The sequence below is a fragment of the Xyrauchen texanus genome, chromosome 6 (genome assembly GCF_025860055.1).
Source record: "Xyrauchen texanus isolate HMW12.3.18 chromosome 6, RBS_HiC_50CHRs, whole genome shotgun sequence".
Taxonomy (NCBI): domain Eukaryota; kingdom Metazoa; phylum Chordata; class Actinopteri; order Cypriniformes; family Catostomidae; genus Xyrauchen; species Xyrauchen texanus.
Window position 1 is genome coordinate 10,764,361 of NC_068281.1, and position 14,312 is coordinate 10,778,672.

At 40.4% G+C, this 14,312-nt stretch overlaps 1 protein-coding gene across 1 annotated transcript; it reads left to right on the forward strand.

Annotated features, from left to right (window-relative positions):
- Positions 1-878: 878 nt before the first annotated feature.
- Positions 879-14,242, forward strand: LOC127644508 (solute carrier organic anion transporter family member 5A1-like). The gene is made up of 10 exons (XM_052127696.1): positions 879-2,199; positions 4,099-4,542; positions 5,095-5,227; positions 5,310-5,515; positions 6,821-6,985; positions 7,103-7,301; positions 7,410-7,569; positions 8,076-8,311; positions 8,395-8,459; positions 9,428-14,242. Exons 1-10 carry the CDS (start codon positions 1,827-1,829, stop codon positions 9,883-9,885), a joined length of 2,439 nt encoding a protein of 812 aa, XP_051983656.1. The 5' UTR covers positions 879-1,826; the 3' UTR covers positions 9,886-14,242.
- The last annotated feature ends 70 nt before the right edge of the window (positions 14,243-14,312 follow it).

A 14,312-nucleotide genomic window follows, 5' to 3' on the forward strand; every position in this document is an offset into this window, starting at 1 on the left:
GAAATATTAAATTAAACAAATGACAATAAAATGTAAATAAAAAGTAATCTCTTCAGTAATCAAAATATTTTTTGAATGTAACTGTATTCTAAATACCAATTATTGAAATTGTAACAAGTGGAATACATATACTTATATTTTCTATTTTAAATACGTAATCCCGTTACATGTATCGATTAAAAAAATTGCATTTCCGTAAAAACTCTAGTGAAAGATTACATTGGGGGAAATTTTCCACATAGTATCTTGTTTCTTTAGATAATTTTGTATCCATTTTATCTCCAAATTTATACTGAACTCTAAGTTTACCAAGAAATCCTTCCGCGTTTCACAAACCGGAAGTGTGAAAATGGTCCGGAAGTTAACGTTTATTTACTTGCTCTTGCTGCCGTGCAGACTAGTGATGGGCATTCCGGCTCGTTCGGATGAGCTCACCAAAAAGAGCCGAAAGAATGCTATTAAACATTTGCATTTAAGATATAACTTTATATACTTTAATACCCTTATATATAATATATTTTTCGGTTTCGCGTGATATGAGCGTGAAGCGATCGTCTGTGTTCCCCAATTGCTTTCGGGTCCTTGAATAACGTATAACGTGCGAGTAAGGGTAGTGCCCTCCTAGGGTAAGATCGTGCCCTACGCAGATTGCGTTGTATGCGTGTAGGGAGCGGATGTACTGATAATATAATAGCTATTGCACCATATCAAAGAAAAATAAATAACAATTTGCAAAACTGCAGCATCCCACAAATTGAAATAACTGTAAAAAAGAAGGATGCTATTACACATGTGCATTTAAAGTACAACTTGTTTTAATGTATATAAACAACGTGCATATAAGTGTAACAATTCAAAACGAAAACAATCTGAACAACATAATAAATTGGCTCCCCCTCCCTCATGCATCTTTGGTTCATTGACAGGAACAACAGGGGAGGTTGTCAGTCTGAGCAGACAGTCAAGAATGAATGTGTGTGCGCTTGAGCATATCATTATTTAATTTCTTTTTTTTTTCCCCGTTCTTTGAATTAGTTAATTCTATTCATTTAAATATTTTGATTATTCATATCTTTATTATTTAAATATTTTTATAAATAGATTCGGCTCTTCTGATATGCGTGCCGGCTCCCAACGTTCACCTACAAGAACCGGATCTTAGAGTCGACTCATTCGCGAACGACCCATCACTAGTGCAGACCAAATGTGCTTGGAGGCGATACTGTGAACAAATGACAGAGCTACCGTCCAAGGACAATGGTATTTGGATCACACGACGAGGATCTACCCAAGTGGTGTGTCTGATTGTCACACGGAGAGCTGCATGCAGAGGGAGGAGATCGATTAACGTTTAAAGGCGCAATATGGAATTATTCGGTGTTCTTTATCTCCCACAGATAACGGGACAGAATGCGCGTGTGTGATGCGGGCGAGCGCGCACGCTGCAGTATCCGCGCAGAGGCGCGTGAGCTCTCGGCAGTGTTGTATATGTGTCAAATGGTAACGAAAATGGTGCGGTAAACAAACAGGGCGCTTTTACATATGTGTTATAAAGCATATCTGTTTTAAGTATCTATTAATGTGTTTTCGTTTCGATAAAATCACGGAGCCAGCGCAGGAAAACTGCGTCTACATCGATAAACGGGGTCAGGGCAGAGGGACGGTTGTTTTTCTTGTCATTATCTATAGAAAGGAAATGAGTTTTACAGTGACATAGATAAGCTACTGCTGGTTTATCTAAAAGTCTGTTATGTTGGTGTGTCAGTCGGCGCCTTTGTGCTAGTCACGCGACTGTTAAAACATAGGAGCTCGCGCTGTCCGTCAGGATGGCATCCGGTGCTGGTGGGGACGTTAAGCCGTTCCCGTGCCTGTGTGAGGAATCTACTCAGGGTTTGAAATCTAAGAGCCTCCCTGCCCTCAGCGGTGGACAGGCTCCGGAACAGGAGGCAGATCAGACACTACTCTCAGCCCCGCACAGCTCGCCTCGGTGCGGATCCCCAGTTCGGACGGAGGGTCGTGATTCGGAGGGTCGCGGCGCTGCTGCGCTCTTGGCGTTCCGGCTGCCGCGGATGCCGGTGAGGCGCTATGTGGACAGGATCCTGTCGGACTCTCGCTGTTTCCTGTTCTGCATGTGTTACCTCACATTCATTCAGTCTCTGATGGTGTCCGGATATCTCAGTAGCGTCATCACCACCATAGGTAACATAACCGACAACTGACCCACACTCACAACACCTGAGATGAGATCATACTGTCCCATCTTCTCAATTTACAATTTCTCAATTTCATTTAAGTCACTTTACAGAAAATATCATCCCCTCTCCAGTCAATTTTATTTGAATCTCATCTCCTTTCAATTACATTGCAAAATCATTTCATGGGTTCACACCTAGTCTCATTTCATTCCAATTTCTTGTTTGATCTCTTCTCTTTGTCTCAATTTCCAGTTTCTCAATCTCAACTCACCAAGGCTTGATATTAACTTTTAGCTCACAGACACTGTGGCGAGTGGTTTTACAATTCACTAGCCACTCAGCATTTTCACTAGTCAGCACTAGAGTTTAGCAGGACACAGTCCTAAAGATACAAGACATCTTTAGAATATCTGAAGGCAAACATGACCAGTTAGAACAGGAGTAGGACAGAACAGGAGTAAAACTTTGTCAATTATTTGTCCATGGAAATCCAGATTTAACCCCCTTTAACCATTCTAAATAATTCTTGTCTTTACAAAAGTTTATCGTAGTTCTTCCATTTATGTATTTATTTATTTATTTTTTTTTTTTTTTTTTTACTGTGCCATTGGCCATAATAAGGCCACAACCACAGGTCAGACCATGCATGGCTCCACAATACTTTGGCTAGGCCAGTGTAGTTTGTCTTTCATAAAAAATAAACTTTGTTATGAAAAACTAAGGGCCTAAAAACATTTAGAAACCTTTAACTACAGATTTCAGAATTAACAATTCCATGTGGTGCAAAATGTGTTATGTAGATTAAACTCTGTCACCATTCACTTTCATTTCACCTTTTTCTATACATTTTCATAATTTTTTAGAAAGAGATTCCTAAGGGTTTGGATAGGGATAAAGGTGAGTGAATGATGACAGAATTATATTAATAATAAAAATAAAATGTTATAGATTCGCCTTTTATCAATTTAATATGCATCTAAACCAGTTATCAGTTAGTGTTACTGCAGTAAATACATTTTAGTTTGGATGGTGTTGTGTATTTAAAAAAAAAAAATTGTCTCATTATGTCATCAGTGCTGATTAATGTCAGTGCTGTTTGACAGATTGAGACGTTTAACTTCCTCCATATAGCACTTTAATGTAGAAGATTCTCAGTAGAATTCAAATGGGTCACATAGGTTTTGTGGTCTCTGCCAACCCGAGTAATGTCAAGTGAAGCCCAAGTGAATGAAGTTTCGGTCTGTGCTGTCCCAAAGCTCTGGTGATCACATCTCTGTAGCACGCTGATGTGTGAAAGCATGCCCGCACTTCTGCATTTGTAAGAGGCATATTTAGAAGCTTATAAGTCACTGAACGCGAGATCAATACTGTTCAATTTGCTTTGGCTGCTGCCACCTACCAAAGTGGCTAGTTAGAGTGATGGAGTTACCCACCACTGCTGATTTCTACCTGCATTTGGTGGGTGTTAATGTCAAGCCCCAATTTCTCCATCTCATTTTATCTCTTCTCAATTTCATTTCAGTCTCCTCTACTGTCAGTCTCATCCCCTTTACACTCAATAACATTTTAATCTCATCTCTCTCCTAATCTCGTCTCATCCCAATCTCTAATTTCTCCACATCTCAATCTCCAATTGCTCAAATATCCTCTCCTTTCTGTAACATTTCAATCACAATTCATGTCTTCACACTTAGTCTCATCTCATTATAATCTCAAATTTCTCCATTTAATATAATCTCGTTTCATCCACTCTCCTGCCAGTAACTTCTCTTTTTTTTTTTCTCTACTCTCGATCTGATCTAATCTCTCTATTACGTTCTTCTCAATAACATTTCAGCCCTGTTGTATTTCAATATGGAGAGTCTGTGGTGACTCTTAACTAAATGTGCCCTTTGTTTTCCAGAAAAACGCTACAGTCTTCGGAGCTCAGAGTCAGGTTTGCTGGTCAGCTGTTTTGACATTGGAAGTCTCCTCGTTGTGGTCTTCATCAGCTACTTTGGAGGGCGGGGCGAGAGACCAAGATGGCTGGCTGTAGGGGGCGTGTTCATTGCAGTGGGTGCCGCCCTCTTCTCCCTACCTCACTTTATATCTCCGCCCTATCAACTGGAGGAGCTGAACAGCATGGTAGGGAGTGAGGGGCTCTGTGCCAGTGGAAACAGCAGTGGACAAGAGAAGCAAGTGCTGTCTAGGTGCCAGCGGGACAGAGAAGAGAGTGAGCATGCCCTGTATGTGGCGCTGTTGATCTGCGCTCAGATCCTGGTTGGAATGGGATCGACTCCCATTTACACACTGGGACCAACTTACCTGGATGACAATGTGAAGAAAGAGAATGCATCACTATACCTGGGTAAAACATAGTGGTGCTTCATCTGAGTGTAATCTGTGTATTAGTGTGTTAGTTGCTGACCAAATCGAGTTTGATGCAGATATTTAAATGGCTGATGGCGATATAATGCCACTATGGATCTTTATAATGCTATTAAATAGAACTATTGAGTAACCATAACAATTGCATTACATGCACACACAAAATAATTTAGGAGATTCACATTGCATTTAAATGCCATTGTCTCACCCAAAACATTGCATTGTGTGCATGGCCAATTGTTACACAAAATATATTTGAAAATGTACAATTCACATTTGTAACGGACACACAAGGCGTAGCTAAAACTTCTATTTATCGGCTGAGTTGGCAATGAAGGAAAATACTGACTGATTTTTATCAGTTGACCGTAAGTGTCTGTATGGGTGTATGAATCTGAGTTGGACTATAACATCAGCTGTTAATCTGTTGGTTTTGTTGTTACTGGTTAAGTTATTTTTTGCACTTTGTCAAGATGCTGATAAGTAGCGTGACAGCTGAAGGAATTCCATTATTTTCTTTGTGTTTATGCAGCTATCATGTATGTGATGGGAGCTCTTGGACCAGCTGCTGGATATTTGCTGGGAGGGATTTTGATTGGATTCTATGTTGACCTTGGTACCATTGTCAATATTGACCAGAGCGACCCGCGTTTTGTAGGAAACTGGTAAAAAAAGAATTCTCAATTACCACCATCACTTTATCTTAGTTAACAGCACAGTAACACTCTCTTTCTCTCTTTTTCCCAGGTGGAGTGGGTTTCTCTTGTGTGCTGTGGCAATGTTGTTGGTGATCTTCCCCATGTTCTCCTTTCCTAAAAAACTACCACAGCGCCACAAGAAAAGTAAGAGGCATGTGAAAAAGAGTCCAGGCGATGTCTCCAGTGATGATGAAATGATGAAAGAAAAGAGCCAGGCTGTCTCATCCTCCATAGGTTTTGGCAAAAACATCAAGGGTACAACATAAATTAAATATTTTTTGACAATAATTTAGGCCTTTTGTCGTGGCATAAAACAAAAATTTATGGATGATGTGTCTGATACCGCACTCATATACTCGAAAAATGCTCTGATACCAAAAACCGATACATCTGACGTAAGAATGTCATTTTCTAAACATCCAGTAAACAAATTAAAACCACATTGTGTTTTAGTGTGATTATAAAACTCCAAAGGCATGAGATATAGTTTGCGTGTGCTGCACGTTTCAAATGTGTGTGCTTGTGAATGTGTCTCAAACCGTTTAGAGCTTCTTGGCTCATACACTGAAAACACCATCATGAGCGTTGTGCACAATGTTTGTAGCAGATAACAGTGATCAGAGTGCTAATTCACTTTGAAGGTTGCAGAACATGCAGATTAAATATTTAATTAATTAAATAGCAGCCTTTTGCGGTTTAATAATCACATTATTGGGTCATGAAGCAACCTGCTTTTCTGGAACTGAGAAGCTACCGTCAAAAACGCTCAGAATCCGAAAGGGCTTCACTCCAAAATGAAAGCTTCTGCCAAAATAAAGGCTCAGTTTAAATGGAAAAAATTAAATAAAGTATGACAGGAAAATATCACTGTATAGTAATATAATATTCACTGTAATACTACTTCTAATAATAATAAATCAATAGTAATTGTATTATATTTAAGCAATATCTCACATCTGTGTTACTCTGTTGTGCAGGATATTATTTGACAAAAATATCTCCATTGTTTATTTTGTGCTGTGAGGTTCTGTATAAAAGCACTTCACTTGATAAAGATTATACAACATTCTGTTGACCATAAATTTTTCTATTTTCATTTGATTAAAATTTTAATTAATTCATTTAGTAAGACACCATTTTGATGATAAAATTAAAATAAACCATTCATTTGGAATTCAGAAAAAAAACAAAAAACAGGTATCAATATCGGAAGTAGAGGAAGTATCAGTACTCGTACTCATTCTCAATAAAATGGTATCGGGATATCCCTGAAATAAATCCATGTCAGAGCCATGGCCTAGCTGTAAACGCAATGAGCTGTGGTGCTCAAACAGGCAACGTGAGTTTGAATCCGGCATGCCACATTTCATGTCCTGATCCTATATGAATAAAAGTGCTAAAAAAATACCAAAAATACCAAACATATTTCTGAATCCTAAATGCAATTTAAGTTGTTTAATTATTAAATTATTATTTGTTTATTAAGTGCAGAAATCTTGAATTTGTCATTCCCAAATTAATTATGAATCTCTTTTTTTGCCTCTATCTTTCTTTCTCCAGATTTGCCAAAAGCAGCAGTGCGTATTTTGAGTAATGTGACGTTTTTGTTTGTGAGTTTGTCGTATACGGCGGAATGTGCCATCGTAACGGCCTTCATCACTTTCATTCCCAAATTTATTGAGTCTCAATTTGCCGTTCCAGCGTCTAGTGCCAGTATATACACAGGTACACGCATACACACACACACCATGATGCAAAAACTGCTGTCGATCTGATCACAGCACACAATGTGGGTGTGGATATTTACGTCTGTGTTTATTAAATGCATCTTTGTGTGTGTAGGTCTGATCATCGTACCCAGTGCAGGTGTGGGTATAGTTTTGGGCGGGTACATCATCAAGAAGCTGAAACTTGGCGTAAGAGAAGCAGCGAAGCTCGCCATGATCTGCAGCGGAGTTTCCCTTCTCTGCTTTTCCACGCTTTTCATCGTCGGCTGTGAGAGCATTAACCTTGGTGGAATCAATATCCCTTACACCACGGGGTAATGGAGAAAACCCCCATACACTCAAACATATCACATTTCACCTGCAGTAATTGCTCTCCAGCAAACTTGAGCTGCACTGAATAATGTTCGATTTGTATTTTGCAGGCCCACGTTGACTCTGTCTCATCGTAACCTAACGGGAAGCTGTAATGTCAACTGTGGCTGCAAGATCCACGAGTATGCACCTGTCTGTGGCTCTGATGGCATAACCTACTTTAACCCATGTCTGGCTGGCTGCAGCAACATCGCCAACCACACCTCAGGAGTAAGTCATTTTACATATCTGTCCACAGATGCCCTGCTGTTCCTTCAAAGTCCTAAGTTGTTGTATAATTCCTGTATGTAAATTCCTACCATCAAAGCAAAAGCACGTATTTGCAAGTTTGCAGCCAGCCCAGCCCCAGCTGCAACGTGCCTCACCTGAACTCACTTAAGGAGAGCAGAAAGCAAAGAATAATTAAGGAGCTGGATGGTCTATGTCGGACATATTGGCAGACTCCATTGCAAAATGGATTGCAATGGACAGTGATGGGCTTGTGTTCAAAGATATGAAAATAAAACAAATTGACTTCCAATGCCACTTTTTTGGTTTCCTCTAATACTCGTCTCTCACAGTAATGTAATGTATTTGAAATATCATTATTTGGGGGCTTTTCCCTAAAAATAATGGTGTGATCATTTGTGATTTAATGTTATTACAATTTAAATTGACTGACAGCCCTAATCAGTAATTTAAATTTATAATAACACATATGTCTTTCTCCCTCTCAGATCAGAAACTATTCAGACTGCGCATGTGTTCAGAGCAGACAGGTGATCACACCATCAGGAGGGAACCATGAGCTGCAGGTGGTGATTGTGAAGACGTACCTGAACGAGAATGGTTACGCACTGGCAGGAAAGTGTGAACGCACCTGTGGAACACTCATCACCTTCCTCATCTTTCTCTTCATCGTCACTCTCATAACCGCCTGTGGTCAGCCGTCTGTCATTATCGTTACGCTCAGGTCTGCCTCTCTCCTCGCTCATAGCAATCATTTCTATTTTGCTCTTGTCATATCCTCACCCCTCTTGATTTTGCTCTGTGCAGGTCAGTGGAGGAGGAAGACCGACCATTTGCTCTGGGAATGCAGTTTGTTCTTCTCAGGACTCTTGGTAGGTTGGGCTGGGAAGGAAATTGATTCACAGATGCAACTCTATTCTCTCTAAAATGATTCTGCATTGATGCACAAAAATGTAGAATCGCTATTTTAAATTCATTATTAATAATTCTGTTTATTGATGAAGCATATGCAGAACAAAACATTTTAGATACAGAAGCACCATGTGGTGTGCAATATATAACCTACTGCATACAGTATAAACTGCACACCTGGCTGTATATAAAGACCAAGTCTGCGTATATACAGTACACCCCAAAAAGGTGCATACACCTTGCGATCTTTGTGCAAATAACATTTACATTTACATTTATGCATTTGGCAGACGCTTTTATCCAAAGCGACTTACAGAGCCCTTATTACAGGGACAATCCCCCCGGAGCAACCTGGAGTTAAGTCCTTGCTCAAGGACCCAATGGTGGTGGCTGTGGGGATCGAACCAGCGACCTTCTGATTAACAGTTTACCAGTTATGTGGTTTAGACCACTACACCACCACCACTCCACAAATTAACATACATGGGAACTCTCAGTTGGCTGAACAAGCAATTTTTGATGTTAAAGGGATAGTTCACCCCAAAATGAAAAATCAGTCATTGTTTACTCAACTCTGTGTTGTTATAAACCCATATGACTTTCTTTCTTTTTCTGAACACAAAAGGAGAAATTGTGAAAAACATTTGTGTGTGATGTCATACAATGGAAGTTTATGGTGACTACCTCTTCAAGCTTCAAAAGGATGCAAAAGTATCATTCATAAGTCTAATAAATTATTCCATGAGACTCATGATTATTGTGAAAGCTTATGATAAGGGTTGTTTGAAACAAAACGAAATCTAATGTATTATTTAGTGTAACTGTTGACAGACTGTTGCTCTCCTCTGCACATTCTTGACTACTAAAAACTGTAATAAATTAACTGCAATAAGTGGAAATTAAAAATTATTTTTTTATGTCTCTTTAGCCTACATCCCCACTCCTATCTACTTTGGAGCTGTGATCGACACCACCTGTATGTTGTGGCAGCAAGATTGTGATTTCCATGGGTCGTGCTGGGAGTATGATGTCACTTCCCTTCGGTTTGTTTACTTTGGGTTGGCAGCAAGTCTGAAGTTCCTGGGCTTCCTCTTCATATTTCTCACCTGGTATTCTCTGAAGCGGCATGAGGAGCAGACACATGCACACACGCACACACACACAATTTCTTCGCTGGACACAGTGAGCCACCTCATCTGCCATGCTGGAGGTCACAAAGGCCACGCCCGTACACGCTCCTGTCCTGTTTTCCTGCCACGCCTACCTGAACACTCCCACGCTGCCATTCCATCGGGACATGCCCTTAGCCGTGGAAACAGTTGCCCTGGAAATGGCCTGAAAGCAGTAACTCCACCCATACGGTCTCTTGAGAAAGTGGTAGTGTGAGAAGTGGAATCATGCACACACCCAAACACTTGCATACACACTTAAACTTAAAGGGTTAGTTCACCCAAAAATGAAAATTCTTTCATCATTTACTTACCCTCATGCCATCCTTGATGTGTATGACTTTCTTTCTTCTGAAGAACACAAACTAAGATATTTTGAAGAATATATATCAGCTAATGATGGCCAGACCTTTAAAGCTACAAAAAGCATATAAAGACAACATTTAAGTAATCCATTTAGCTCCAGTATTGACCTCCCCTCAGACCAAACTACTCCAGTAGTAGTCTTTTAAAGTGATCCAGTTGGTTTTGGGTGAGAAAAAATATATATACCTTTTTCACTGTACATCTTGCCATTGCAATCTCTAGGTACGATCATGATTTCAAGCTTGATTACACTTCTTAGTGCTTGACAAATGCGCAGAGCACTTGATGGCGCTATAGGAGGTGTAATAAAGCTTGATATCATGATCACCAAGGAGACTACTGTCAAGATTTATAGTGAAAAAGGAGTTATATTTTGGTTGTTCTCACCCAAAACTGACTGGATCGCTTCAGATGACATTGAATAACCCAATGGAGTATTATGGATTATTTTTATGCTGCTTGAACCTTCTGAGTTCTGGCCACCATTCACTTGCATTGAATGGACCTTCAGAGCTGAAATATTCTTCTGAAACTCTTCTTTTGAGTTCTGCAGAAGAAAGTCATACACATCTGGGATGGCATTACACCATGTCCTAACCAGATGTGCAGCGATACACGATAAAAGGTATCTTTTCTTCATTAATCAGAGTTTTTGTCCTAACCAGCCGTGACGCATGACGAGCGACAATGACAGGGCTTTCTATTTTTGAAATGGTTTCTATTTCTGCAATGTCACGCCAGACAGCGCAGCCAACAAATTGGTCTAAAATTATTATTTTTACAGTATATTAAAGCCAGCATCTCACTAGCCAACTTGATTTTGGCGAAAGTGTCACACACCTACCAAATGTTGTGCTTAAGGTCTCGTTCTCTTCAGCAAGAGCTCTGTCACACACGCACCGGTTCAGAATGGCAGTGGGGAGACATGCTGTCTCATCCGCGCTTCCCTGTTACGTGGATATTGGCGAAATAAAAACAGGAGTGCCGCGTGAGCATAAACAATCATGACAGACTGAATAAGGATGTAATTCATAAAGTAACTTTTCCCTGTGTATGTGTGTGATTGTGTATTTATCCCCTTGGGGCATGCCGTAGAAAGCGTTATGGAGCTTATGTGAGAACATGAGTTGCGTTCAATAAACAGACTGTTCTGTCTGTGATTGCTCTCTTTTTTATATTTTATTATCAATTATATTAATATTAGTCTATTAATATTGCGGTAATGTCGCAATACAGTATAAACTGCACACCTGGCTGTGGGTTAATGTCGCGCCTGATGTGGACAGATGGAATGTTTGTCTCTGGAATGTTATCACGTCGTGTCTGGTTAGGACAACGTGTTAGGCATGGGTAAATGATGAGAGAATTTTCATTTTTGGGTGAACTTTTCATTTAACACCTGATTCACAAATACTCTGTGAGAGGGGCTTGAGCAAGCCGGACGTGTTGGGCTTTTCACATTGGCCGCATCTCTTCTGCTTTTTGTTGGTTCGGTTGAAATATTTTTCATTTGCTTTTGGTCTTTTCTATAATCTCCTGATTATTTTAGGTTTCTACAACACCCAGAGCCACTAAGTTCAGCGTAATCCACGCAGCAAAAAAGGCTCAATACCGAAACTATCCGTTCACTGACACTTCTGGGATGCTACACCTCGTGGGTCCCACTTGCAATGTGAAGACTGTAATCTGTTAATATGGGCGCCAAACCAAAAATGCGCTTCTCACACCTCGCTCACAGAATATATGTGAATCTGGCCTTAAACGTTCTCGTACACAAGCATGCAAACTCATACATCATACAATTGTGAGGGCCAGGTATAAATGTAAACCACGTTGCTTATAGCCATTGCTGGTAGCTTTTTTTAAAACGCACACAATTACTACACACATTAACACAGTAAGCTCGTAAAGCACTGATTAGTTGAAATACTTTTTGGACACAGTACCTAAGCAGGACATATACATCTAATCTTCGTCATGTACAAATACATACACACACTTACCATATTCATCTCATCTCCCCATCCTGTTACCTATAAGTGTTGTTCGTGCTCCTACTCTTCTGCTGTAATCTTTTCCTGTACTGAAGATTGATACATTTACTTGTTTACCTTCTTGATTCAACCGTTCAGTTTTGCAAGCTTTACTATGCAAACTCCTTCCATACTAGTCCCTCCCAAATGGTAAACTCCTCCCACAGCAATGGCTCCACACAAAAATTATAATCACCATTCTGAATCATAAACTCCTCCCACAGTACTGGTACCACCCAAACCATACATGCCCCTCCCAAGCTGTAATCCCCTCCCATAGTACTTGCACCACCCAAAACATATTAGCCCCTCCCATAACACTGACTCCAACCAAACCATATACGCCTCTCCCAAACCGTAAACCCCTCCCACAGCACTGCCTCCACCCAAACCATATTAGCCCCTCCTGAATCGTAACCCCTCTCACAGCAGTTCCACCCAAACCATATTAGCCCCTCCCAAACCGTTAACCCCTTTCACAGCACTAGGTGTGTCTGACTTCATGCAGCCCTATGCGGACCAATTGGTGCAGGATTTGAAGCAGTGCATGTTGGTTAGAAAATGTGTCCAACTTTAGGCAGCGCCACTGCCGCATTACCGTAACGTATGCCATCAAAGTACAGCGAGAGTGATTCGAGAGCAGCCTTCTGGCTCAGCTGCTGCAGTTGCTCCAGAGGAGCTGCACAATCTCTGAATGATGACACAGCTTATTTGCGATTGGCCAGGCTTGCAAAGTGGCAACTATTAATTTCAACTGCTTCCCTGACTGAAACCGTCAAATTCGAAGATCGGTAAATCAAGATGCAGTTCACGTCAAACACACCTACTGTCTTCCCCAAACTCGTATTACCTCCTCCCACAGCATTTCCTCCACCAAAACCATATTAGCCCCTCCCAAATCAAAAATCCCTGCCACAGTACTTGCATCCCCCAAACCATATTAGCCCCTCCCAAATGTAAACCCTTCCTTCAGCACTGACCTCCCCCAAACCAAATTAGACTCTCCCAAACTGTAAACCCCTACCACACCACTGACCTCCCCCAAACCAAATTAGACCCTCCCACAGCACTGACTTCTCCCAAGCCATATTAGCCCCTCCCACATTACTGACTCTACCTAAATCACATTAGCCCCTCCCAAAAAAGCACCTCCCACAGCACTGACCTCTCCCAAACTATATTAGCCTCTACCAAACCGTAAACACTTCCCACAACATTGATCTACCCCAAACCAAATTAGCTCCTCCCAAACCATAAACCGCTGCCACAGCACTGACCTCCCCCAAACCATATTAGCCCCTCACACATTACTGACTCTTAACTAAACCATATTAGCCTCTCCCAAACCGTAAACCCCTCCCACAGCACTGACCTACCCTAACCCATATAAGCCCTTCCCACAGTACTGACTCCATCCCAAACCACGTGTAAACTATAGAAATTCCTATTTTAAATTCCCATATTCCAACTCTGTGCAGCGTGAAACTCCCTAATTTTTAATCTGTTTTCATTTGCTGTGCTTTAAACTCTTAAATTAGTTTGACAGTGATGGTGAGTTTACAATAGTTGATGCAACACATCTATTCAAATAAGCTTTATTTGTGTCTTTTCATCCTAATATTTGACTTGTGCATCATATCAGTATTCTAATGTTTTTCTTTATCTTGATTGCATCTGATTTTGGAGGTCAGCAGTCATCTCTGTAAATGATATGCACACACACACAATACTAATATGAGACATCATCTCATGTACAGTACACCAACATCACATATACTCTTAAAAACATTATCTCACATCTCTCTAGATGGTGTCCTGCTAGCACTGAAATTGAGCCAGTATTAGTGGTGTTGATGAAAACACAATTACTGTCAGCAGAAATCAACTTCACTCCTGATCACTGTTGGACTTCAGTAAAAACAGAGCAGAATTGACACAAGTACTGAGTAACCACTGATGAAAAAGTATGTATGCTGCATTTTCCCCTCCCTCTTTCCCGACCCTTCCTCTGTTATCGTGCTCTGTTTGCAAACAGAAGACATATTTATTACAATGATTTATTCAAAGTTACTTTGAAGTACTTGAAGGTTTGTCTAATCAGAGGCAAACATGGAGTAACTTTATTAACTGGTTTGGTTTACATGTACAAATAATTGATTTGTGTCAATAAAATGCCTAAACAAAACAGATTTGGTTTGGAGTGTTTTTATGCTGAAACACGACAGAGGTTCGGTAATTTGAATTA